This window comes from the organism of the source record quoted next, unplaced genomic scaffold (assembly GCF_019419815.1).
Source record: "Pyrus x bretschneideri cultivar Hongxiangsu unplaced genomic scaffold, Pyrus_bretschneideri_v1 Contig30, whole genome shotgun sequence".
Classification (NCBI taxonomy): Eukaryota; Viridiplantae; Streptophyta; class Magnoliopsida; order Rosales; family Rosaceae; genus Pyrus; species Pyrus x bretschneideri.
The window spans coordinates 4,260,850-4,284,627 of record NW_025999613.1 but is presented as its reverse complement, the minus strand read 5'-3'; the positions used below and the strand labels follow the sequence as shown (position 1 = coordinate 4,284,627).

Genomic DNA, 23,778 nt, shown 5'->3' with positions numbered 1-23,778 from the left:
GGTTTCATTTTTTTTCAGTTTTCGGTTTTTTGAACCCACCTCTAGACCCCCCCCCCCCCAAAACAACGGGATTGCTAGTCCCCTCTCCCTTGTCTACAAGCAACAAACCCAATCCTTCTCCTTCGTACATGAGCAACAGCTGCAGCCCCCTTCTCTAGTGACCAGAACAGAGACAACTCTCGCCGATCTCCACCATCCTGCAAACCCAGCGCCGATTTGTCTTCCACCATCTGGGTTGACTCGAACACAACAAAGACGGGTCTTTTACTATCTCAGACTACATGCACATCACTCTCAAAACCTCACAAATGCCTAAATTTCCACCCTTACCAAATACCTGCTTTCACTGATTCTCCTTCACCAGTTGCGTTTCATCACTAGAATTCAGCGAACCATAATCTGAATCTGTGCGACAGATAAGGTGAGTAATTAGTAGGAATAGGGAATTTTGAAAGGTGTTCGATTAGTGAGAAAATTAATAGAGAAAATGGAATGGCAATTAGTAGGAATTGGGGATTTTGAGATGTGATTTTCAACAAATGGGAATGTGTGCAAATAGGAATTCCATGAAAGCATGGTTGATAAAGGTAAAACGATTTGTGTGTCTGAATTGAAAAGCTTTCAATAGCATGGTTGATGTCGGCTCTGATGGTTGATGAAGGAAAAAAAATGTGTTTGAATTGGAGAGCTTTGAAAAGCATGGTTGATATAGGCAAAGATGGTTGAGATTTCGAGAGAGATATAGGAAAAAATAGAATTAATAATAAAATGTTAATAGATAAGAATTAAATAATATGATTTGAGAGTTTGTTTATAATTCTGTTTTTTTTTTGTGCGACACTGCACCAAAAACTTCATTAAATTAGTCCAGCTTAGTCTAGTTTATGGCAGTCCAGCTTAGTTCTTGAAGCTAATCTATTCCGAAATAATCCGGTACAACAAACACATCCTTAACTAAAATTTGTTATATTAATGGTATCTTAGTATTTTTCATATCAAATTTTATTTATAATTACCATAAACTTTAAAGGCTGATTATAATTCTATACAGGCTCTAAATTTTGGTTCTCCAAATTTCCCAAAATTCATTCATCTTCTTTCCATCTTCTCTGCCGCTGCCTTTCTTTTCCCGTAGGCCTTCCTCCTCATCCTCATCTTCTCCCGTAGCCGCTGCATCTCCAGATTCGATCTTGATTTCTTCCGTAGTAGCTGCATCTCCAGGTTCGATCTTGATCTTCTCCCGTAGCCGCCGTAGCCGCTGCATCTCCAGGTTCGATCTTGATCTCTATAGATCTTTAATTTTGCTTTTTTGATTGGGTTTTACTTTTTCGTTTTCTTGATTATTTTCTGAGAAAATAGGATGATTATGAGAAAATAAGTTAGTTTTCTTGGTTTCACTGGTTTAACTTGTGAATTAAAGGTAACTTTTCTCACTTAGTTTTACGTTATACCTCATATCCTTTGTTTGGTTGCTGAGAGAAGTCTGAAAAGTGAAAACCGTTTTAGTTTTGATTTCATTTTCTCATTATACAACTTAATTGAAGGTAATTTCTCACTTGTTGGAAGTCTGGGAAATTAAAGTGAAAACTGGGAAATAAAAAGAATTTTAGTTGAATGATGTGTTGCATGTGGTTTCTGGGTTCGGATGAGCAAAAATCATTTTGTCAACTTAGCTTAAACTTAAAGCGAGTTATTATTTCAATTTACTATATTTTCCACCAACAAAATAGTGTAGTAGTTGGATTTACCTCTTTCTTTTCACCCTATGAAAATATATTAATTTTGGGTAAATTTAGTTTTTATCGTCTCTCTAATTTATTTAAAACTTTGCATGTTGCAGGAGATTAGTCAACTTTGTATCTTCAAGAACTCTGCAAAGATTACTGCTTATTTTGCAATGTATTCTGGTTGAAATGGTTGCAATTTGATTCTGTGACAAGTTTATGTTGTGGCTGCTTTCGTAGTGGAGGCAGTCTTTCTTACCGGATTTGTCGTAGCTGAAAACCGTGCTTCTTGCCTGAAACGATTTAATGGAACAAAGTTTAGGTCAAGAGTCTGTTCCTGGTTTTGGGTCACTTGACAAGTCTAAGGTTTTAGATGTAAGGCCTTTGAGACGTCTTGTTCCGTTGTTCCCGTCAGCTTCTAATAATACTTCATTTTCAACTCCACAAGGTGCTGCTCCTTTCGTTTGTGTTTCTCCTGCTGGCCCTTTCCCACCCGGGGTTGCCCCATTTTTTCCGTTCTTCATTTCGCCGGAGTCGCAAAGGCCACTTGAACAAAATCTGCAAACACCAAGTGGTAATGCATCTTTTGTCTTCAACAAGCCAATATCAAATGCAGTCCCAATTAATTCATTTAGGACGCCTCCATCCGCAGACGCTAATGGAGATACGAGGACAGCAAGAAGGCTTGCTCGAAGTCGTGGTCAGCCACAATCCCAAAGTGGGAATGCAGAGGAAGATGGTTTTGATGGAGAAAATACAAGGAAGGTAGGGAGCTCAAGGAGTAAGTTCCGGTCCCAAAAGAGGACAAGGGGTGGCCAGGACATTAATGTTGCTTTGCCTGATGTTGACATTGATGCAATAATTGATAATGTTCTTACAACATATACCAATACATTCCAACAAACTGATGGTGACAGGGAATCAGTTGTATATGCACTCACGTCCTATGACTTGGTGCGAAGAAGGATTACACAAATTGAAGAGATGAAGGAAAGAATACCAGGAGCCCCAAGAACAGGACGCCCTGATCTAAGGACAGGAACACTCTTCATGAATAAGGGAATTAGGACAAATGCCAAGAAGAGGATTGGTGCAGTGCCTGGTGTTGAAGTCGGGGATATTTTCTTTTTCCGAATGGAACTGTGCTTGGTTGGGTTACATGCTCCAACTATGGGTGGAATTGATTACATGGGAGTCAAGAACAGTACAGAGGAAGAGCCCTTAGCATTGAGCATTGTTTCTTCTGGAGGATATGAGGATTCTGTGGAGGATTCGAATGTGTTGATATACAGTGGCCAAGGTGGTAATGCTAGCAATGATTTCAGGAGAGATAAGGAAATGAAGGATCAGAAGCTTGAAAGGGGTAATCTTGCTTTGGAGAAAAGTTTGCATCGGGGTAATGATGTCAGAGTAATTCGAGGTTTAAGGGATGTATCTAATCCAACCGGGAAGGTATATGTCTATGATGGTCTATATAAAATTCACGAATCATGGGTCGACAAGGGGAAGAGTGGTTGCAATGTATTTAAGTATAAATTGGTAAGGTTACCTGGCCAGCCTGAAGCATTTAACATTTGGAAATCAATTGAACAGTGGAAAGAAGAAACTACTACTACAAGGGTTGGACTTATATTGCCTGACCTTACTTCCGGAGCTGAAAATTTACCTGTTTCTCTCGTAAATGATGTTGATTGCGAGAAAGGCCCTGCACACTTCACATATATTTCTAGCCTGCAGTATTCTAAACCGGTGAATCTTACAGAATCCTCTGATGGATGTCTCTGTATTGGCGGGTGTCTCCCTGGTAATTCCAATTGCTCTTGCATTAAGAAAAATGGAGATTTTCTCCCATATACTGCAAATGGGCTTCTTGTGAACCAAAAATCCTTACTGCATGAATGTGGTCCATCCTGTCAGTGCCCTCCTAATTGTCGGAATCGAGTGTCTCAAAGTGGCCTGAAAGTTCGTCTGGAGGTGTTTAGAACTAAGGATAAAGGTTGGGGTCTGCGGTCTTTGGATCCCATCCGTGCTGGTTCTTTGTTATGTGAATATGCAGGACAAGTTCTTAATATTTCTGGGGTAGAAGAAATGGGGGGTGATTATGAAGACGATTACATTTTCGATGCTACTCGTACCTGTCAGCCACTCGGGGTTCTGCCTGGTGATTCTGCTGAGACTTCAAAGGCCCCATTTCCTCTAATTATAAGTGCAAATACTGATGGAAATGTTGCTCGTTTTATGAATCACAGCTGTTCTCCAAATGTACTTTGGCAGCCAGTCTTAAGGGAAAACAAAAATGAGTCTGACCTCCATATTGCGTTTTATGCGGTTGGACACATACCTCCTATGACAGAGTTGACATATGATTATGGGATGGTCCCTCAAGAGAAAGCATACCATAGGAAGAAAGTGTGCCTTTGTGGGTCAATAAAATGCAGAAGCTTCTTTTACTAATGGGTGTACCATATGAGGATAAACTTTGATAAATTATGCTTCTAGAAAAAGGTTAGAGGCCTTCAGTTTCCTGACTGAGTTTATTTCTTACTATGATACTTTTTCTGTTTGTCTTGTTTTCTTGTTTTATCATATAAATGCTTCTTAAATTAACCGGACTTCAAAGAATGATTAAATCTTGAACGTAGCATGAATGATCATGAAAACAGTTTACGTTTGGCACTTAGTAGTGGTTTTACGGTTCATGTTATCATGAAATATGTTGATTTGGCATGAATATCTCACGTGTTTGAAGACAAAATATGTAGAAGGAACATTCTTTTCCTAAAATGTTGGTTCAGAAAATGTGTGAAGGATTCGATTCTGTGTGTTGTGTCTTGGTTGAATCAATTTTTGTCTCAGATTCCAAAGTAAAGGTTTGTCATTAACACCCGTCTAGTATTTGATGTTCACTTGGGTCCTCTTTATCCATGATCCATCTTTATTGTATATCTACATCCCTTCCACCTTCAGGCCAGCAATCCTTATCTTTATTGTTGAATCCTGTATTTAATAGTTCAATGCCATAGCCACCCATGCGTTAAATTTTCAAGGAACTGTCTTCACTTATTACGCACTTCATGGTGAGAAGTGAGAATATCATAAACCAGACGCAGAAAAGTAAAACTAGGTCACAGCCCATCTGGCATTGATCTATCAAATTTTGTGTCTTGTAAACTTATATAATGTAACTATGTTGCTATGGGCATATATGATTTGCTCTATTTCCATACTGACACTTCTCAGTGTCCAAATATTTATACGCGACTTAATGTTTTTTCTATTTAAATGAAGTTCTTACCCTTCCATATTGCCTTGCCCCTTGTGCAGTTGGTTTGTATTACTTTGGCAGAAAGAAGGGGGTGATGCGGTATGTGTTTCCGTTTGCTGTTTTCATTACCTTGGAAGGCATCTGGTTTTCAGGTATTGAGGAACATCATACTTCTCCCTTGTGACTTTAGTTAATGGGCACATGCGAGATCCGTTCTCAGCATTGTCAATGTACTATTAATGTATGAAGTTTGTAACATTAAAATTACTAGGAGATTTCCTGTGGATTAGTTTATTTACTTGTGTGTGGTTTCCTTTTTAGCGGAAAAGTAGGTTTCTTCTTTGTTTATTAACGACTTGCTTTGTGGAATCGGAGGACCTAAGCCCCATGTGCTTGTGCACAGGGTTATAAGTGCATTTGCTCTAGGGCATGCACCGGCTTCCTTGTGTGCGCGGGCTCGTGTTTTCCTTCAGGCCCCAAGCTTGTTAGACCGGAGACTGGTGATGGTTACTCAAGTCATTTTATCGTACAAAATCATATTGTCCATTAGTCCATCTTTGAGAGCATGTAAGCGAGGTTCATAGTTGCGGTTTGTAGAGCTTCTTCTGGTGGAAGAGGAGGTTGTTGTGACTTGTACCCTAGGAGTAGGAGGTTAGTACTTACTGCTTGGGCATTTGTACGACGAGGTCTGCTTTAGGTGTGTGGTTTCAAATTCAAGGGGTAATTTAGTGTCTACGATTCTACGGTACATTTTAATATTAGCGGGCGAATAAAATGATTTAGTGTTTTGCTTGGCCTCTCTCGCTCACTGATTCTCTCTTGGTGAGTTTGGTTCGTCGACTATAATGGGGCAAGGACAGTAGCAGAAATTCTGTATGAGTTATTTTGTGCTAGTTTTATTACTTGGAAATGATGTATCTACATGTCGTTTTCAATTGTCACAGTTGGGTTATGTCTTTCCAAGTCCAATGGGGCAGGCCGTCATAAATTCTGTACTAATCTGTTTGATATTTTCATTCATCTTTATAAGTTTCGAATCAAAGATTGCACGTTCATTATGCCCTCCTAAGACAGGACTAATCTGTTTGATGGTCTTAAAGCAATATGATTAAAGTATTACTAAACAAGAGAATGACTTACATGTCACCGTGGTAGTGTTCCGTGACCCCTCTTTAATTTCTTTAAAACCAAAATTTGGATGAATTGAGTGAGAACTGACGTAAAAAAGAAAGAGTAGTGTTACATTTACCATCTACTTGTATCATCATTTATATTCCTTGTATCATTATTTGTATCGTTTCTCTAATAAAGGTAGGGTCTGTCAATGGACGTGGATCCCATCTTTATAAGAGAGTTAGTACAAATGATGTACAACTAGATAACATTTTTGAAAAAGAAAACTAAAGACGACCATGTATATGTTATTTTTGTTTGGTTGGAAAGGACTAGACTTATCCCAAATCCAATGATGATGTGGAATGTTCCATATACGGCAGGTGCCGTGCAAGCCGTTTCGTCGTCCGTCAGCCGGATAAACGGATTAATGTTGGGGTCCACGGGATAAGATCAAGACATTTTTCATGTATCCATCTCGGTACGTCATGAGTTTAGCCACTTTCAGTGGACAGTGCTGAACGTTCAAAAACCAAAACCTAGTTTAATTTGTATAAAAACTTATCAATAACCAATGACTGGCTATAATTCTATGGAGTCTAAAGTCATCTGAAACCGAAGGAGAATCATAATCCCCTTAATAATTTATTATTTTAATTGAATTAATATAATTAATTAAATTAAACTACCATATTAAAATAAAATTTTCGGACATACTAAAATATAGTTATATAATCTTAATAATTCTCCGGATAGTATGGAATGATGAAAAGTATGTAAAAAATGGTGTAGAAATAGTTTAGGTATTTATAGGAAAAAAAATTAGAAATTTATTATTATTTTTTTTTTTTAATTCGTCCGGAAAAAAAAATAATTCAAATTCCAACGGTAACCTGACGTTAGCTAGTTGTTGCTATCTGGCGTCATGCTAACGCTAGGTAGCTGTTGGATGGCAAGTGGGCTGGGCTGAAGGGTTAGCTGGCAGGCTGGAAACGGCTAGCATGTTGGCCTAATTTGGTTGTTTTGGCCTGGTGGGGCCCAAAAGCCCTCTAGCCAGGTTTGTTGGAGATTGCCTAACTTGCCATTATTTGACTAAAGGGACATTAAGCTGGCCAAATATAACCCCCTCTTAGCCCTTTTTGGGTAGCTCTTCAATTGTAATAATTGATTTAAATCCAAAGACTAAATTTAAAAACATTCAAAGGTAATTTAATTAAACTAACCAATAAATTTAAAATTAATAAATTATTAAGGGAGCTATATTTAGCTCCTTCAGTTGGGTTGGAGATGGTATATAAGTATGGCATAACACTACTTATCAAAAATAATTTTTTTTACAGTGCTATTGTGAACACGGAAATTTCTTGAAACAAGAACACGTGTCACAAAATAATATTTGTGTTTAATGATTTTGGGGTTACGATTTCTCTCAAATTTGGTCCTCTGATTCGATCTCCGTAGGATGTAGATTTGTTGATCCAAGGGCCGTCGAGGCTTGATCTTGGATGAATGGTTGGAAGTTTCTTCAAGGGCCTTTAGGGCTTTGGTCTTGAAGTTTGATGGAAGTTTCTTCAAGGGCCGTTGGGCTTGATATTGAAGGTTGATGGAAGTTTCTTCAAGGGCCGTTGGGCTTGATCTTAAAGGTTAGGAAGTTTCTTCAAGGGCCTTCGGGGCTTGATCTTGAAGTTTGATGGAAGTTTCTTCAAGGGACATTGGGCTTGATCTTGAAGGTTGTCAGATGTGTTAATCCAAGGCCCATCAGAGCTTGATCTTGGAGGAACGGGTGTGTTGATCCGAGGGGTTTTGGGGCTTGATCTTAGATTGTGGTTGTGTTGATCCAAGGGCCTTTGGGGCTTGATCTTGATGAACAGACGAACGAATCTTTAAGGGCCTTCGGGGATTGATCTTGAAGAACTATTGTTTGTTGATCCAAGGGCCGTCGGGACTTCATCTTGGATGAACGATTGCCTCAAGGATTTGACTAAGAATGAAGAGTGCTTTCTCGATCCTTCGGAATTCTTGGGAGTTTGGATGCTTGAGAGCTTTGGAGTTTCAAAGCTTTAAGGATTTGGATGTGTGTGGAGTATTCTCTTCCATTTTGGGAGTAGAGAAATGTATTGGTGAATTGGTTGATTTAGGATCCTTGATACCTTGATGGAGAAGCCTATTTATAGGCTTTGAGAATGAATCACCACCACATATTTCCTTGGTGAAGTAAGTGGATGATGTAGGTGAAGTGAGTGAAGGTTGTAGATGAAGTAAGTGGATGTTGTAGGTGAAATGAGTGGAGGTTGTAGGTGAAGTAAGCGGATGTTATAGGTAAAGTAAGTGGATGATGTAGGTGAAATGAGTGGAGGTTGTAGGTAGGTGAAATAAGTGGAGGTTGTAGGTGAAGTAAGTGAATGATATAGGTGAAATGAGTGGAGGTTGTAATTTTAATGCATTGATTAACATTTATTTTACTGAAATTTCGATGTCTATCGTTATAATTCTGAACGGAGTTATATTTAGCTCTTTTTGTTACAGATAAAGACACATGAATGGACCCACAAAAGATTTTTCTTAAACAAAGCAAAATGGTTTGGTATTGGTTTTGCTTGCAATCCATTTCACTGAGCGAGCGAGCCCAATGAGTGTGCCGCGCCTAGCTAGCTTCATTGCTTGCTTGGTGCATTTGTTTACGTGAAAGCAAGGCAAATCCCGGACGCTCCGCTATATATACACACACACGCATATCTATAGGCTGTAGCACCAGATAAGGATAATTATACAGAATCATCGAGTCAACTCACTCTCCCTCTTGCCTCTTGCCTCTGGGAAATATCGATTTTATAAACTAATCTTTCTTACTTTGATTGGAGTTGGAGACTTGGAGTCTTGGAGACCGAACAACCAAAAACGAAACGACGATAATTTATTAGGTAATTTCTTTGCATAGTTTTTGAAACAAAATTCACCATCTTTCTGGGTATTCTGCTGGGTTTTTATTTAAATTTTTTTTAATTTTTATATGTAATTTGTAAATTCGGTAAATAGTAGCTTCAGTTGAATGAATTAATGGTTGGTGGAAGAAGTAATTCCTGTTAATTGTCTTAGTTTGATTGAGCTTCTGTGTATAGTATAGCTGCCTTAATTATATCTAATCTAATCTAATCTAATCACCTGAAACACCATTTTGCACTTTGTGTTTGTTCTTTCTGTATGGTTAATTGGTAAGGATGTAACTAAATTATCTCGGAAATCGATACTTTATTAGGCTGTAGGCAGTAGTGGGTGTGGGAAGGGAGCAATGGGCTCTTGCAAGTCCCCTCACATTGTTCTTCTGCTATATGTCTTGCTTTGCTCCGTCTATCGTTGCTTTGCCATTGGAGTCGATGCAAACCAGACAGCAAACCTGCTTATCGATGCTTCTCAAGCATCTGCACGCCCAATATCTGACACGCTGTTCGGAATTTTCTTTGAGGTTGCGTTATTCATCTTTGGTTTCAGTTCCAATAACTTGAATTTCAGAATTGTGCAGAATTATCAGCTTTCTAAAAATTGTTCACTGCAGGAGATTAACCATGCTGGTGCTGGCGGGGTGTGGGCTGAGCTTGTAAGCAACAGAGGTTACTTCCAAACTCTCCGAACTCCAGCTAATAAAATAAGTGAAATTATAGCAAATGCCGGAAAACGTTTTCTCCACAAACTGTCCAGCAATATCAGATCCTTATCTTTGTGTTGCTAAGTTATGAATGTAGACCATTTATTAGATTAATTGCAGCATGAACGTGTGGTTCAAATTGTCTGGTGACACAAGCACTTCTTTTGCTAGCAAGAGAACATTACCAAACTATTTATAGTCAGCTTCTTTAAAGGGATCCCACCATTGCAGGATGTCTCACAGCATAATTGGAATGCTGAGAGAAATGAGTCCTCTTTGATTGTGGTCCGTTGAAAAAATCGAAGAGGACTCATTTCCATTGACACAATCAAACAGTCCTACACAATCAAAGAGGACTCATTTCCAGTCTGAAAAGAAAAGAAAGGGATCGCATGTGGTCCCATCCAATCCTTCTTTCTGTTGAGTTGTCGTACTTGGTTTTATATGTTTCTATCAGGTCACGCTTCAATGTGTAAATAGAGATGGACTAGGCTGTACTTCACCAAAATAAATTTTCTTGATGCAAAACCATTGTATTTTGAGTTAATAAGTGTTCTACCGCTTGTGCAAGTGTGGTTGGTGGACGACAATCAAGAAATTTTCTCCTTTTTGTATGACACCTATTTCCTTCTTTATCTATCTGACTCTCTGTATTGAATACGTACCACCAGATCCCTCTTTTTTTCAACCCTTCGATTTTTTCGTCTGCCTTGTCAGTTTTAAGTTTGTTTGAGGTGTCGGAATGAGTTTGGATTATTCAGTATGAGGTTACTGAGTTTTTGTTGAAAATTCTGCATTCAATACAGAGAGAAGAAATATTTTGTATCAAAGATTATAATGAGCTATCCTGCTTTGTTATGTTAACCGCATGCTTAAAGCTGGGCTTCTCATTAATTTTTTCCCACAGGTTTTGAAGCTGGGGGCCCTAACACTCCTTCTAACATTGATCCTTGGGCGATAATTGGAAATGAGTCCTTTTTAATTGTGTCAACGGACCGTTCATCATGCTTTGACCGCAATAAGGTTGCACTCCGAATGGAGGTGCTATGTGACACCCAAGGCGCCAATAGCTGCCCTGCTGGGGGTGTTGGAATTTATAACCCTGGGTTCTGGGGCATGGTATGAACTTTTACACCTAATTTGAATGGGTTCAGTTTTCCACCTAGTGCTTTAGGTCTCCCATTTACAAGTGGGGAAAAGTTTCCCCTTTGTCCATTTGCAAGGGGTTTTTTGGGCAGTAATGTTATTCGCTGTAATGCCTAACCTTCGCAACTTACATGCACACATATGGAAATGTTCTCTTGACAGACTGGCTAGCAACCTAAGCTGTGAACTTGACCATTCATCAAGTTGATTTTGCCAGAATTTGTGGTCCAGATTCATGGTTTAGCAACGCGACCATTTTTATCGCAAGATAACACACACACACACACACACACACAACTACAACTACTGCATATTTTCCTTTTTGCTCTTTGGTACTGTCTTTTTATTTATGTTTTTTTGTTCAGAATATAGAAAAAGGGAAGACATACAATGCTGTTCTTTATGTTCGTTCATCTGGATCAATCAATGTATCCGTATCACTGACAGGCTCAGATGGGTTGCAGAAACTTGCTGCTGCGAACATTATGTACGCACCTCTCTTCTAAGATATTTTGCAATCAACAGTTTCTTACTAAATTTTTTTATCCTGCATTTAAGATTCATATTTCCATTTTCGTTGAATATGCAGTGCTTCTGGTTCAGAAGTTTCAAACTGGACAAAATTCGAGGTTCAGTTGGAAGCCCAAGGAACAAATCCTAACTCAAGACTGCAATTGACAACAACCAGTAAAGGGGTGATATGGTTTGATCAAGTGTCAGCCATTCCCTTGGATACATATAAGGTACCTTTTTATTTCCTCTTGTTTTCCAAGGTCATTACAATTTACAAATATAAGGTTTTCTTATGTGATTCTATGGTAGAGATAACTTCAATTCTTTCCTACTGAGATTGTTGTGTTCCATAGTTCACCTATTTATTCATTGTCCGGTCGCTTGGGTGTTATGGATAAAGTTGTGTGAGGAAGGAAAAGAATCCACACTTGAGGGATTTTTTTTTTTCTTGGTGTTTTATAATTGGAAAGCTGTAGTAATCTAATCTAGTTGTTGTGGCTTGACCTTGTACCCTTTGTTTTCATACCTTGTCTATGTTATTTTGTGCTTTTTTATTAGTAAAACTATGTTCTTATAAATAAATGGAATTGTTATTGCCACTCCAAACTTTCTATGTTTAAAATAATCCTAAATCGTTTAACTTAGATTTTACTCTTCTTCCTTTTTTTTTTTTTCTTTTTTTTTTTTTTTGAAATTGGTCATGCTAACTTGTAAAGAACTTATTGATATCCTTATACAACTTATTACTCATTATGAATCTATTATTTTGGCATAGGGACATGGATTTCGGAAGGACCTTGTCCAAATGTTGGCTGATTTAAAACCTCAGTTTTTCAGATTTCCAGGTAAATCTGGATTCTTGATACTTGACTGCTGCTAAACTTGAGCTCTTCATATGTAATTCTCACTTAAAATATATGGGAGCTGAAACATGCAAGCTGTAGTGGGGCCACCTTGCCTAAACTGTTGATATATGATTTAGTAGTGAATTTTCAAGGTTGGAAAGTATTAACGATCTTACAGAAATATATTGTTGATGAAGAAATAAACACTGTTTATATTCGCTTTATTGTGTGTAAATTAGTTACAATCATACCAAGAGGGCGGTATTTTCTATGAATAATGTGAAGAAAACATCTATGCTATGGCAGGTCAATTGATGAACTGTATGTACATATGTATTTTTGTGTGTGATAGCAAAGTTACTATACAACACTTGCCAAACTTAAAAGCTCCTGAAGGATGATTACTCATCAAACGGAAGTCTATTATTTCCAATCCTGACGTTTATGTACGTATATTATGAGTTCAAACTCTTTTTTATGCTCCCTAATGTACCGTCAAAGTAAATTAGGCTCCAAAATTGATGGAAGATTCTAGGTTTGACATTTTCGTTGCCGAGGTTCATGTTTTTCATATGTTTTAACTATATTATCACATAAGACATCTATGATGGCTCATTTTCTTTCATATTTGCATTTGGTTACATGGTCTTTAGTGACACCTATCCATTATGCTTAATTTTCTCAATCCTCTTAGCAATGAACACTTCACAGAGCAAAGTTTAGCAAAATATTTAATAAATTAAAAGAATCTTTGTTTGTTTCAAAAACAATAATCAAATCTTTATAAAACAAGCTCAAATAGAAGTAACCTTGTCCTACTTTGCCTGCTATCAATTTTTTTCTGCAGATATAAAATTACATTCACCGTTTTCTTTGGACTTTTAGTTTTTTTCGTTTTTGGACATGATATTTTTTTTTCTTATTCCGGAACCTTAATGCTTGGTGTCCTGACCTCTTGACAAAGATAATCCGGGGAAGCTTAATTAAATTCCAAACAGTGCTAAGAATCCTTGATTTTTCTGCAAAATAGATAAGTCTTATATATACACTAATTCCTTAGAATTCAACCTAATACAGTTGGCTTTTATATTTGTGTTGGTTAGGTGGCTGTTTCGTTGAAGGTGAATGGTTACGCAATGCATTTCGTTGGAAAGAAACAATTGGACCCTGGGAAGAGAGACCTGGACACTTTGGTGATGTTTGGAAGTACTGGACTGACGATGGACTTGGTTATTTTGAGTTTCTCCAAGTAGGTATCTTGTTGTTGTGGAATGATCGGGATTCCCGGTTAATGCTGCTACCCTATGTAACAATTAGTAAAGAAAACTTTTGTTTCTGCAGCTATCAGAGGACCTTGGCTCATTGCCAATATGGGTGTTCAATAACGGTACACATTTCATTAACGCTTTATATCATCACATATGTACGTCATTATTAACTTTCTCAATTTGTAGGAATCAGTCACAATGATCAAGTTGATACTTCCAGTGTCTTACCATTTGTACAGGTATGTCTGAACAGCTGCCCATTTCTCCGTAACTAATGAGTAACTGGCTCGCTGTTACCGAAATTGATATATCATCACATTAACTACTTTATCTGTGTTATATCTTCTCAATTGAAGTGAATATATGCCGATGACAACAATTTTTCAAATTATGTTTAAGCCTTGAAAATGAACGACTTTGCTTTATGTGCTTTGGTGTAAGACGCATAAGATTTGCCAAATATGATATGAAGATATCAAATTTAGTTGTTTTTTTTTTTTGGTTAAGTGAATTCACTGTTCTCAAAGCCCAACTTCATTATTCACATAGGGGGATGTGAACCTCTTAAAATGTAGTCTCTTCAGAAGCCAAGTAGGGTTGCTTTGGCAAGGGTAGGGCAGAGCTTCGAGCCCCAAATTGCCATTCAAGGAGTACATCAAACATTGTAAAAAACTGCAGTACAAAGCATGTGATGCATTGTTTGTTACTAGGAATCTCTGCAATACGCTCTAACTTCTCAATGATTTTATTATAAATATCAGTTGTATATATCTGTTGAATGCTGGTTTAGTGCATAAACAAAAAGAACCACACATAAAATAAATGTTTTTGGTGTCAATATCGGATAACTATTCTTATTCAATTCTCAGTCTTGTTATTTATGCACAGTATGTGCTGATAGATCTCAAATTTATGGATTACCTTTCACATTTCTTGTTTACAGGAAGCTCTCGACGGTATAGAATTTGCTAGAGGCAGTCCTAATTCCACATGGGGTTCTCTTCGTGCTGCAATGGGACACCCCGAGCCCTTTGACTTGAGATATGTTGCTATAGGGAATGAGGATTGTGGAAAAAAGAACTACCGAGGTTTGTATGTTTTGTAGTTCATGCTTCTTGTTGAGATGGAACTGATTGATTATTATCAGTGTTTTAAAAGACTCGCCTCGGGGCGCGCCTAGGCGGCCTTGGAGGTGGGGCTGCAGCATTTTTGCCTCTGTTTTGTGGGAGCCTGTTTTGTGCAGCATTGTCAAGACTTATGCTTTCCCTCTTTCTCTTGACCAGGAAATTACCTTAAGTTCTTTAGTGCTATAAGAAATGCCTATCCTGACATCAAAATGATTTCAAACTGCGACGGTTCTTCTCGTCAGTTGGATCATCCAGCTGATATGTATGATTTTCATGTAAATATCATAACACTGCTACTTGTATTCCACTTGACAATAATCTTCTTTACCATTCGACATATGGGGCCATTGAAAATTTGGCTACATGGATAACATTTGCGATAGTCCTCTTACCTTCTGTTTTTTGCTTAGATCTATACATCTGCTAGCAACTTGTTTTCTATGGCCAATCATTTTGATCACACGTCACGTAACGGCCCCAAGGTAGTTCATGAGCTTTTGTATGATTTAATCTGCTCTAAGTTCCTACCTGTTTTTCCATTCTTAGTATTCAATATGATCCAGGCTTTTGTGAGCGAGTATGCCGTGACTGGAAAAGATGCTGGGAGAGGAAGTCTTCTAGCAGCATTAGCTGAAGCCGGATTTCTTATTGGACTGGAGAAAAACAGGTCTGTTGTGCATATGTTCTACAAAACATTAAAGATCGGACTTCTTTATATATATTTACAAGCACGGTATTTCTTCTTGAAAAAGTGTATATCATTCCTGCATTTCTGCATGTCAGAACCACGTAGTTTGTTACAAGATCTCCTTGTGTAAGACCAGCTGCACATGTTTTCTTTGCATTCGAATCTTTCTGGTATTTCCCAACCCGATCCAATAGAAATAGTACTGAACTGACTAAGAGATGGAAAGTCCTTGGAGGTGGTCTGGGAATCTGATAAATAACGATGATATTCATGAAAGAGTTCTCAGTGGCATGGATAATTGAATAAATTTAAAGTTGGAGGATGCCCCGATATACCTGTAGCATAGGATTTCACCGTGATACTACTAAAATATGTAGAAATCACAGTTTCCCGTGATAATTTCACTGTAATTCTTTATAACTCCTTCCCTAAGCGTTTTTATATGTACACCGGGATTCTGGGGTTGTCATCTTTACATCTAATTTTTGCAAAAGTATATATCTGTAATTGTTAAAATGGCAGCTATTGAGTACTTATTTTTGTCTGTCTACGTACAAATGCAGTGATATTGTTGAGATGGCAAGCTATGCACCACTCTTTGTCAATACCCATGACAGGCGGTATACTTTTCCTCTCATTCCTTTTGTATAATGTAACTTTTATGTATTACAGTGGATTGATGCTGTTTTCGAAAGAGGATCGGATCAATGCTGTTTATTATTACTAAAATTGAAACTTTTCTTTCATCAAGGTGGAATCCGGATGCAATTGTCTTCGACTCCTCACAGCTCTACGGGACTCCTAGCTACTGGGTGCAATGTCTGTTCAACGAATCTAGTGGAGCAACTCTTTACAACTCAACACTCCAAATGAATTCTTCTACTCCACTTCTTGCATCTGCAATTTCGTGGCAAAATTCAGAAAACGAGAATACTTACCTAAGAATAAAGGTATTACTTTTTTATGCTTAATTGAGTTTATAGCTTATAACATGTCGATACCATTAAAGTTTTTGTAGCCATCTAATATTAACATACTTGGAATGCCTAGAACAGAAACAAACAAACTCGTTTATCACATTGCTCTTAAACTCGTATGTTGTTTGTTGCTTCAGAATAACGTATATTATACTTTGACTGGAGTATTCTACTCTTTATTTTCGTTATAAATACGTATCTTGTCTATTTTTTCTTCATTTCTGCTCAGCTTTGGAATTCCGTACATATCTTGACTGAAGCAACTACATGTTAACCGCTTCTTCTATCACCGAATTAAAATACAGTTTCAACCAGTATGACGCATATCGTATTCTGTTACGTTTTATTACTCTCATGATTATTGCCCTTGTCCAGGTTGTGAACATGGGAACCAACACAGTGAATCTGAAGGTTTTTGTGGATGGGTTAGAGCCAAATTCTATTAGTCTGTCTGGGTCAACAAAAACTGTGCTTACATCAAACAACCAGATGGACGAGAATTCGTTTAACGAGCCAACGAAGGTAACCGAATTGACCTTGTAACGTTACTATTTTCGTCTTTCATATCCTTGGGTTGCCTGCATGTTAGGATGAGAAATCGACGATGATATGATTTTAATTGGCCTTACATGAATGCAGGTGATACCCAAACAGAGCCTGCTAGAGTCTGCGAGTGAGGAAATGGAGGTTGTAATCTCTCCGCGTTCATTCACCTCCATTGATTTGTTAATGGAATCGAGCGATATCATCAGGACTACTGGAGCTGATTCTGTCTCTGTATCTTCTATTTAAACATCATATCGTATGAAGTATGTAGTCAGTCGAGTGACTCAAGTAACTCAGTCCCAGTGTAATCAAAAACAAACTATTCCCATGTAAATAATTATATGAAATAATCCAACTAAAACGGTTTATCTTTGTTGGAACCGCTAATCACACCTTACAGTAGTCTCTACAAAGAAGCTATGAAGTCTCGTCGCTGGAAAATCCGGCGTTTGTAGTAACAAACTAGGGAAGAAGATGCGAACGAAATATGAGAGGGTAGGTGCAGCAAAATCCACTACTCCAACACTAATAAACTTGTCATGAAATGAAAATGCCACAGGTTTTGGATCGTCACCGGGTCCTCTAATAAACCCACTGAATTTATATCATGGTAAATCGTTAGTAACAATTCAGCATTCGGCTAATGTTTTAAAAGAAAAGAAAAAATAATTGGTAAATAATCAACTCACATCAATGATGCAGATATTAGAGTACTCCTAACGTCGTAAATGGCAATAAGACCCCTGTATAGGTCACCGCCGTCTTTAAAAGATAAAGCCAATCGCTCTCCTGAAGCGTCCCAAGCTATCTTCTCAATGCCTTGACTGAAGGAGACAACAACATATGAGCTCTCTGTAGACATCGAAATTTCAGTGAAATAAATGTTAACCAATGTATTAAAATTACAACATTTATTTATTTCACCTACATCACACACTCATTTCACCTACAACTTCCACTTATTTCACCTACATCACACACTCATTTCACCTACAACTTCCACTTACTTCACCAACCTTACACACTTACTTCACCTACCAACTCCATTTACTTCACCTACAACATCCACTCACTTCACCAAAAATATAAATGGTGGTGATTCACTCTCAAAGCCTATAAATAGGCTTCTCCATCAAGAGGAATAGACACACACCAAAACCTTGAAGCCTTAAAGTTCTAAAGCTCTCAAGAAAATCCCGAAAGATCAAGAAAGCACTCTTCGTTCTTCGTCAAATCCTCCTTCAAGATCAAGCCCCAACGGCCCTTGAAGAACTTCGACCAACTCAAGATCAAGCCCCGATGGCCCTTGAAGAAAGTGTTCATCGTTCATCATCCGTTCATCCTAAGATCAAGCCCCAACGGCTCTTTGGATCAACAACCTCAACAAATCCACACATCCAATCGTTCTTCAAGATTAAGCCCAAAAGTCCTTGAAGATCCGCTCATCCATCAACCTTCAAGATCAAGCTCAAAAGCCCTTGAAGAAGTCCATACAACCATTATTCAAGATCAAGCTCAAAAGCCCCCTTGAAGAACTTCCACCAACTCAAGATCAAGCCCCGACGGCCCCTTGAATAAAGTGTTCATCATTCATCATCCGTTTATCCTAAGATCAAGCCCCAACGGCCCTTTGGATCAACAACCTCAACAAACCCATACACCCATTTTTCAAGATCAAGGCCAACGCCCCTTGAAGATCCATTCATCAACTGTTCATCCTTAGATCAAGCCCCGACGGCCCTTTGGATCAACAACTCATCCACAAACCTACACCCTACTGAAGATAGAATCAAAGGATCAAATTACAAAGAGATCGTAACCCCAAAATCATTAAACACAAAAATATTATTTTGTACACGTATTCTTGTTTCTTGTTTCAGGAAATTTCCGTGTTTACACTCTCATGAGAACCAGATGCCAAATATGTGAGTACACGTCAAGGAAATCCCATATAGCACGACTGAACAAAAGTAAGTGTGAAATTAATCTGAAAATAAAGGCTCTTCTTCAATACAAATAAAATGGGGCATTTTTTCCTGCTTGAGAATATCCATGTATAAAAAATGAAATTGAGTCCACAACATACTATAGAGAAAGTGAATGCAAAAGTAAAACAGAAACATAAAGTTTTCTCAAAATTTTTTATAAAGTTTGCATATAGATGACAGTGATAAATTGCAAGAAAGCCTCCATATTCATGTAATGTAGAGTCTATAATGGAAAACCAGAATAGAGATTGTTTGGATATCTTCCATCAGGACTCCATGACAATGCACTAATCTGTTCCTCGTTATGACTTCGAAGAAAATCCACCAAAGTATATCGAATTCCAAAACCTCTAGAGAGAGTTCCCAGGAAGGAAGAAGAACCAGATCTGATAGATGCTGCAATTCCTGGGAAAGAAGCAACCCAAATGCAAATTCCACCTCTGAAATCAAGCACATGCAGTGAGAGAAATTCAGCTTTACAACTTATAGCCTATCAAAATAAATAAATGTAGAAATAGATCTTGAGCAGCAAAATTAAGGTACGTGCTTGCATGCTATAGCAAGTTGTCTCCCACCGTTTGGCCTCCATTCAAGTACTTTGACCTCTCTTTGGGACTCATTGGCCAAAATGCATGGCTCCTTCCCTTCTGTTAAAGTACAAATTGAATTGACAAGGCAACAAAATTAGCAGAGAAAGAACTTAAATAATTGAAAGCAGTAACTAGTTAAGCATCTTACCGAAATTCCAAACTATAACTTGAATTGGGCCAGATATAAGCGCTACAACAAGTTTATGTTGGTGCCAGCTCACTCCTTTAAGATCAACTTTTGGTAATAAGCTTACCTGCAAGTTCAGTAAGGATGTTTAAGAAGCCTTTCACCACTTTATCATTTACAAGTCATCATGAACTTGCTTCATGTTGTCTCCTTTTTTTTTTTTTTTAAGAAGAAACGATAGAATTTTATTAAAATAATAGAAGGTAAGACCTTTCAAGTAGTACTACTTTACTAGTAGCTAAAATGAACCAAATTCATTTTACGGCTGCTACCACATATCCATGACTATATGAGAACGAGAATAATCCTACCCCATAGTCCCTCTACTTCCACTCCCCTATAATCCTAAAAATTTATGCTCCAACCAAGTGTTCCAAAAGAACTGCCAACACCAAACAGCCCCACAAAGCTTTAGCTTTCTTCCCCTTTCCTAAAGCCTCGAACTTGGTGGTTAGAAGCTCAAAACATCCCTTTGGAATAACCCAACTGGCTCTAACTTCCTTGAACAATTTCCACCAAAGTTGTATCGAGTAAGAACAATGGAGAAAAACATGATTAACACTCTCCTCTGACTTACACAAACTGCACCACTGAGGAGAAATCAAATAAAAGGTCTTCGCTTTTGAACTTGATCACAGCTGTTGACCCTACCAATTTCCAAATCTGAGAATAGGGTGGAAAATGTTGCACAGTTCCATTGTTGCACAAGGAGCTATGGGATTTGCAAGTGAACAATCCTGACCCGTCTAGTTTCCACCAGCTATTATCTGCTCTTGATTGAATCAAATGAACATCTTCCACCTTCTCTAATAACCTAGCAGGCTAACTCCAGCTCATCCAACCGTTGTCTCTCATATGAAGCTTATTGTTATCTAAGACATGCTAAGAAGAAGTTTAGCTAGCAGAGCTAATCAAGGGTTAAAGTCATGTCTTTGGCCCATGCTACAAGCTTTCTAATACCAATAACATACTGTATTGGTAGTTGTGGCCCTAACTCTACAAATTTATGATACTGTTAGGACAAGGAATTTCAACATTTACTTATCCAGTTTCTGGAGAATTAGAGTCAACTTGTAATTCAATGGTCACATCTGCATTCAATGAATTTTGAGGGACATGTCTTGACACCAGTGAACACATAGGCAGCGGCACAAAAAGAAATTCCACTTTAAAGAATATCGGATGCAATGTAACAGCAGCAGATGAGCCATCCTACAAATGGGTGAGCATTATTGCTACTACACTCAGATTATTTGTTAGTCTTGCCCAATAATTCTCATGTTCAAGATGATATGTGTACTCTTAGTTAACGCCTAACACAATTCCCACGGTAATCACTCACCCAAAAGGAACAGACACTAATTCAACAACCATTAATGCAAATTGGGTATTTAGTAATTGTAAAGAAAATATTACATACATGATTAGGACGGAAGAGAGGTGTGAGGTTAAGAATCCCCTGCAAATTTTGTAGAATTCCCTTTGTTGGAGTTGTTACAACTTGCTGGGGGTCCTGGTCAGGACTCGGTGGCCGCACCAGCTGATCCGATTGAAGCGGAACTGGGCTGAATACCATTCCCTACATACCCAGAAACTCCAATGTGACATCAATGGCCAATGTATACGACCCACCCAACATTAATCAATTAGATACATATGGACAGACTTTGAAGGATTACTGACAATAATCTTTCATTACTGACAATAATCTTTCCATAAGTGTCCTTGGCTACATTGTCCGAGAGGCTCTCAGCAGTGACTGCAGATACTTACAAATCAATATCAGTATGTGTATAAAACTACATGTGTGTGTGTGTGTGTGTCTAGAGAGAGAGAGAGAGAGAGAGAGAGAGAGAGAGAGAGAGATGGTACTGACTGAGGTCGCGATTGATTTCGCAAATGGTGACAGAACCGGGATGAGGAAAGGAAGGCATTCCTGGAGCTGGAGATGAGCAGTAGAGGTAGGGTTTGCTTCGCGGTGGTGCCGGAATATTCTACCCTTTTCCCTCTTTAACTTTGCTTCGCGGTGGTGCCGGAATATTCTACCCTTTTCCCTCTTTTTCTAAATAAAAAATTTTCGGCGCGTAGGCGGTTTTTACAATTTAATCCTGTTCAGGCATCTGCCCTTCAGCTCAATCCACCTTCTGTAGTTGGAGAAATTTTTTACTGTAGCGTAAACCCGGTCCGGTATGATTAAGTGTAGATTGTATTTTCGGCACACTAAAAATTCTCTCCAGTAATTGGGCGCACTTTGGTTTGATTTAATCTTACACAGAAGTTATAACCGAATTAGGGTTGATTAGAAGTGCTTTTATAATAAATAAAAGCACTGTTATGAGAGTGTTTTGAGAACCGATATTTGGTAAAAATGCAGGTGAATCTTAGAAAACACTTCAAGTGTTATTTAGAACCCAAAAATATTTTCATCAAATGCACCTTCAATCAATTTAAAACATTTGCAAACGAGCATTTAATTAGTGATGCAAGAAATTACGTGGTGGGAAATAAGAATAAAATGATTGGTAGGATCCATTATCTCCTAGTGTGTGAAGAGACTTGAAAACCTTAAAAACTTTGCTTCTAGTATCACCCTACAATGTGGATAATTAAAAAAACAAAGCAAGAAACTCTTAGACTAGCACAAGGTACTTAGAATGAGTTTTGAACTCAAATTTCAATATTATAATTCCAACAACTTCTATATCTTATGCCTAACAAATACTTGTATTCATACGCTTACAACTTAACGTGAAAAAAAATATGAAAATACAAATGAAATAAAGCCTTTCAATATAACTCTTACAAAACTAAAAGATATCAGATAATATGATTAAACTAGAGTTAATATCCAAACTCTCATAAGCCACAAATTTAAAGTAGTGTTGTAGGACATTTATGACCATCCACTAATAGTTGTAGGGGTATTTGTGTAATTTGCCACACCACTATGTAAAGGTGGATATGTCTCACATTGTAACGTACTACAAAATTCTTAATAAGAATTCTCTCACACTATGTTTTTGACAAGGAAATTTAAGATGAGTAAGGAATTTTGAAATGATATGATTTTATTTTTAGAATTTGTGAATTTTCTTATTTAGTTAACCTAAAGAATAATGGAATGTGAATACAAAAATTTTTATTTTTAACTCACTCATAAAAATTCAGAAATGACACATATGTACATAGAATTTAAACTTAGGAATTGGCGATCCCAAATTTCAAGTTTTTTCCGTGTGAAATTCTAAATTTTTATGTTTATGAGTCCAAACAAGGGAATTGGTGCATGTCAATTTATAAATTCTGATTTTTTATCAAAATTCCAAATTTATCTTCCTCATCTAAACAAGTGTCGTTCTCTGTCATATTATTTGCAGCTACAACATGTTTTTTTTTTTTTTCCTGAGGAAGAAAGAAGATTAAATTAAAGAGAAACCTCGGAGACACAAGGCCTCGGGAATCATACAAGAGAGCGTTTTTTGCTTGGGTAAGAGCACACCCATCCCAAATATATAAATGAGTACAATTATGCCCAAGAGAAGTAATGATGTCCGCTGTGAAGTTTGCTTCCCCTATCAACATGATTCTATTCTACCAGCTCAAACGATGAGGCAAGTCATTCAATGTCCTCAACCATGGACCTAATTCTCCATGGAACTGCACTGCATCAATGACAACCTTCGAGTCCCCTTCCACCACAATTTTTCTGATTTGACGTTGTTTGGTATAACACGTTATTAGCACGCTTACTCTTAACGAAACCAAAATCATTAGAAAATAATCCACCAAAACCTTAAATAAAAAAAATTGCAGCCATCCTAGCCGCAAGAAAATAAATCAGAAAATCCCTTCAGGTCCTCGCAAAAACCAATTTCAGCAAAAGCTTGGCAAGGTGACACAAGCTATATATAATCCAATTTACATGCATGGTTAGCAGAATTCCGATTAATCTTATTAAATTAATCCACATGACTAGGTTAATTGATGTGCTTGTGTTCTTGCAAAACAATTTTAAGAACACACATATAAACTTAAATTAAGTTTCGAACCCCAACCTTTAAATTTCATATGAAGATGAATTAGTTATTGAGGCTCTTAAGTGTTAGCCATCTACTAGGATCCACGCGAATGAATCTTTGGTTGGTGAAGCAGGAAGAC

General features: G+C 37.7%; 4 protein-coding genes across 13 annotated transcripts; 2 read left to right on the top strand and 2 right to left on the bottom strand.

The window, feature by feature from the left end:
• The first annotated feature begins 1,031 nt into the window (after positions 1 to 1,031).
• LOC125479916 (histone-lysine N-methyltransferase, H3 lysine-9 specific SUVH1-like) lies at positions 1,032 to 5,945 on the top strand. 3 transcript variants are annotated; one of them, XM_048590072.1, is made up of 4 exons: positions 1,032 to 1,270; positions 1,841 to 4,229; positions 5,049 to 5,141; positions 5,393 to 5,945. In XM_048590072.1, exon 2 carries the CDS (start codon positions 2,031 to 2,033, stop codon positions 4,176 to 4,178), a length of 2,148 nt encoding a protein of 715 aa, XP_048446029.1. In that variant the 5' UTR covers positions 1,032 to 1,270; positions 1,841 to 2,030; the 3' UTR covers positions 4,179 to 4,229; positions 5,049 to 5,141; positions 5,393 to 5,945. The 3 variants fall into 3 exon arrangements, with proteins under 3 accessions (XP_048446029.1, XP_048446030.1, XP_048446028.1); XM_048590073.1 differs by having other exon boundaries at positions 5,365 to 5,945; XM_048590071.1 differs by lacking the exon at positions 5,393 to 5,945 and having other exon boundaries at positions 5,049 to 5,283.
• A 2,853-nt stretch (positions 5,946 to 8,798) lies between these two features.
• LOC125479945 (alpha-L-arabinofuranosidase 1-like) lies at positions 8,799 to 17,242 on the top strand. Its single transcript, XM_048590111.1, has 18 exons — positions 8,799 to 9,023; positions 9,359 to 9,565; positions 9,656 to 9,710; positions 10,653 to 10,864; positions 11,257 to 11,378; positions 11,481 to 11,634; positions 12,180 to 12,249; positions 13,353 to 13,498; positions 13,591 to 13,636; positions 13,704 to 13,756; positions 14,461 to 14,605; positions 14,801 to 14,919; positions 15,055 to 15,126; positions 15,208 to 15,311; positions 15,896 to 15,952; positions 16,084 to 16,282; positions 16,685 to 16,831; positions 16,949 to 17,242. The coding sequence occupies exons 2-18, from the start codon at positions 9,392 to 9,394 to the stop codon at positions 17,099 to 17,101; spliced, it is 2,028 nt and encodes a 675-aa protein (XP_048446068.1). The 5' UTR covers positions 8,799 to 9,023; positions 9,359 to 9,391; the 3' UTR covers positions 17,102 to 17,242.
• On the bottom strand, positions 17,092 to 17,813 carry LOC125479947 (aladin-like). Its single transcript, XM_048590120.1, has 2 exons — positions 17,545 to 17,813; positions 17,092 to 17,449 (listed from the first exon to the last, which is right to left on the bottom strand). The coding sequence occupies exons 1-2, from the start codon at positions 17,715 to 17,717 to the stop codon at positions 17,239 to 17,241; spliced, it is 384 nt and encodes a 127-aa protein (XP_048446077.1). The 5' UTR covers positions 17,718 to 17,813; the 3' UTR covers positions 17,092 to 17,238.
• An 804-nt stretch (positions 17,814 to 18,617) lies between these two features.
• LOC125479946 (aladin-like) lies at positions 18,618 to 21,741 on the bottom strand. Of its 8 annotated transcripts, none has more exons than XM_048590112.1 (6): positions 21,497 to 21,741; positions 21,324 to 21,379; positions 21,041 to 21,199; positions 19,582 to 19,687; positions 19,391 to 19,490; positions 18,618 to 19,283 (listed from the first exon to the last, which is right to left on the bottom strand). In XM_048590112.1, exons 1-6 carry the CDS (start codon positions 21,552 to 21,554, stop codon positions 19,067 to 19,069), a joined length of 696 nt encoding a protein of 231 aa, XP_048446069.1. In that variant the 5' UTR covers positions 21,555 to 21,741; the 3' UTR covers positions 18,618 to 19,066. The 8 variants fall into 8 exon arrangements, with proteins under 8 accessions (XP_048446069.1, XP_048446073.1, XP_048446076.1 ...); XM_048590116.1 differs by having other exon boundaries at positions 21,304 to 21,379; positions 21,493 to 21,740; XM_048590119.1 differs by having other exon boundaries at positions 21,493 to 21,740.
• Between the last annotated feature and the right edge of the window lie 2,037 nt (positions 21,742 to 23,778).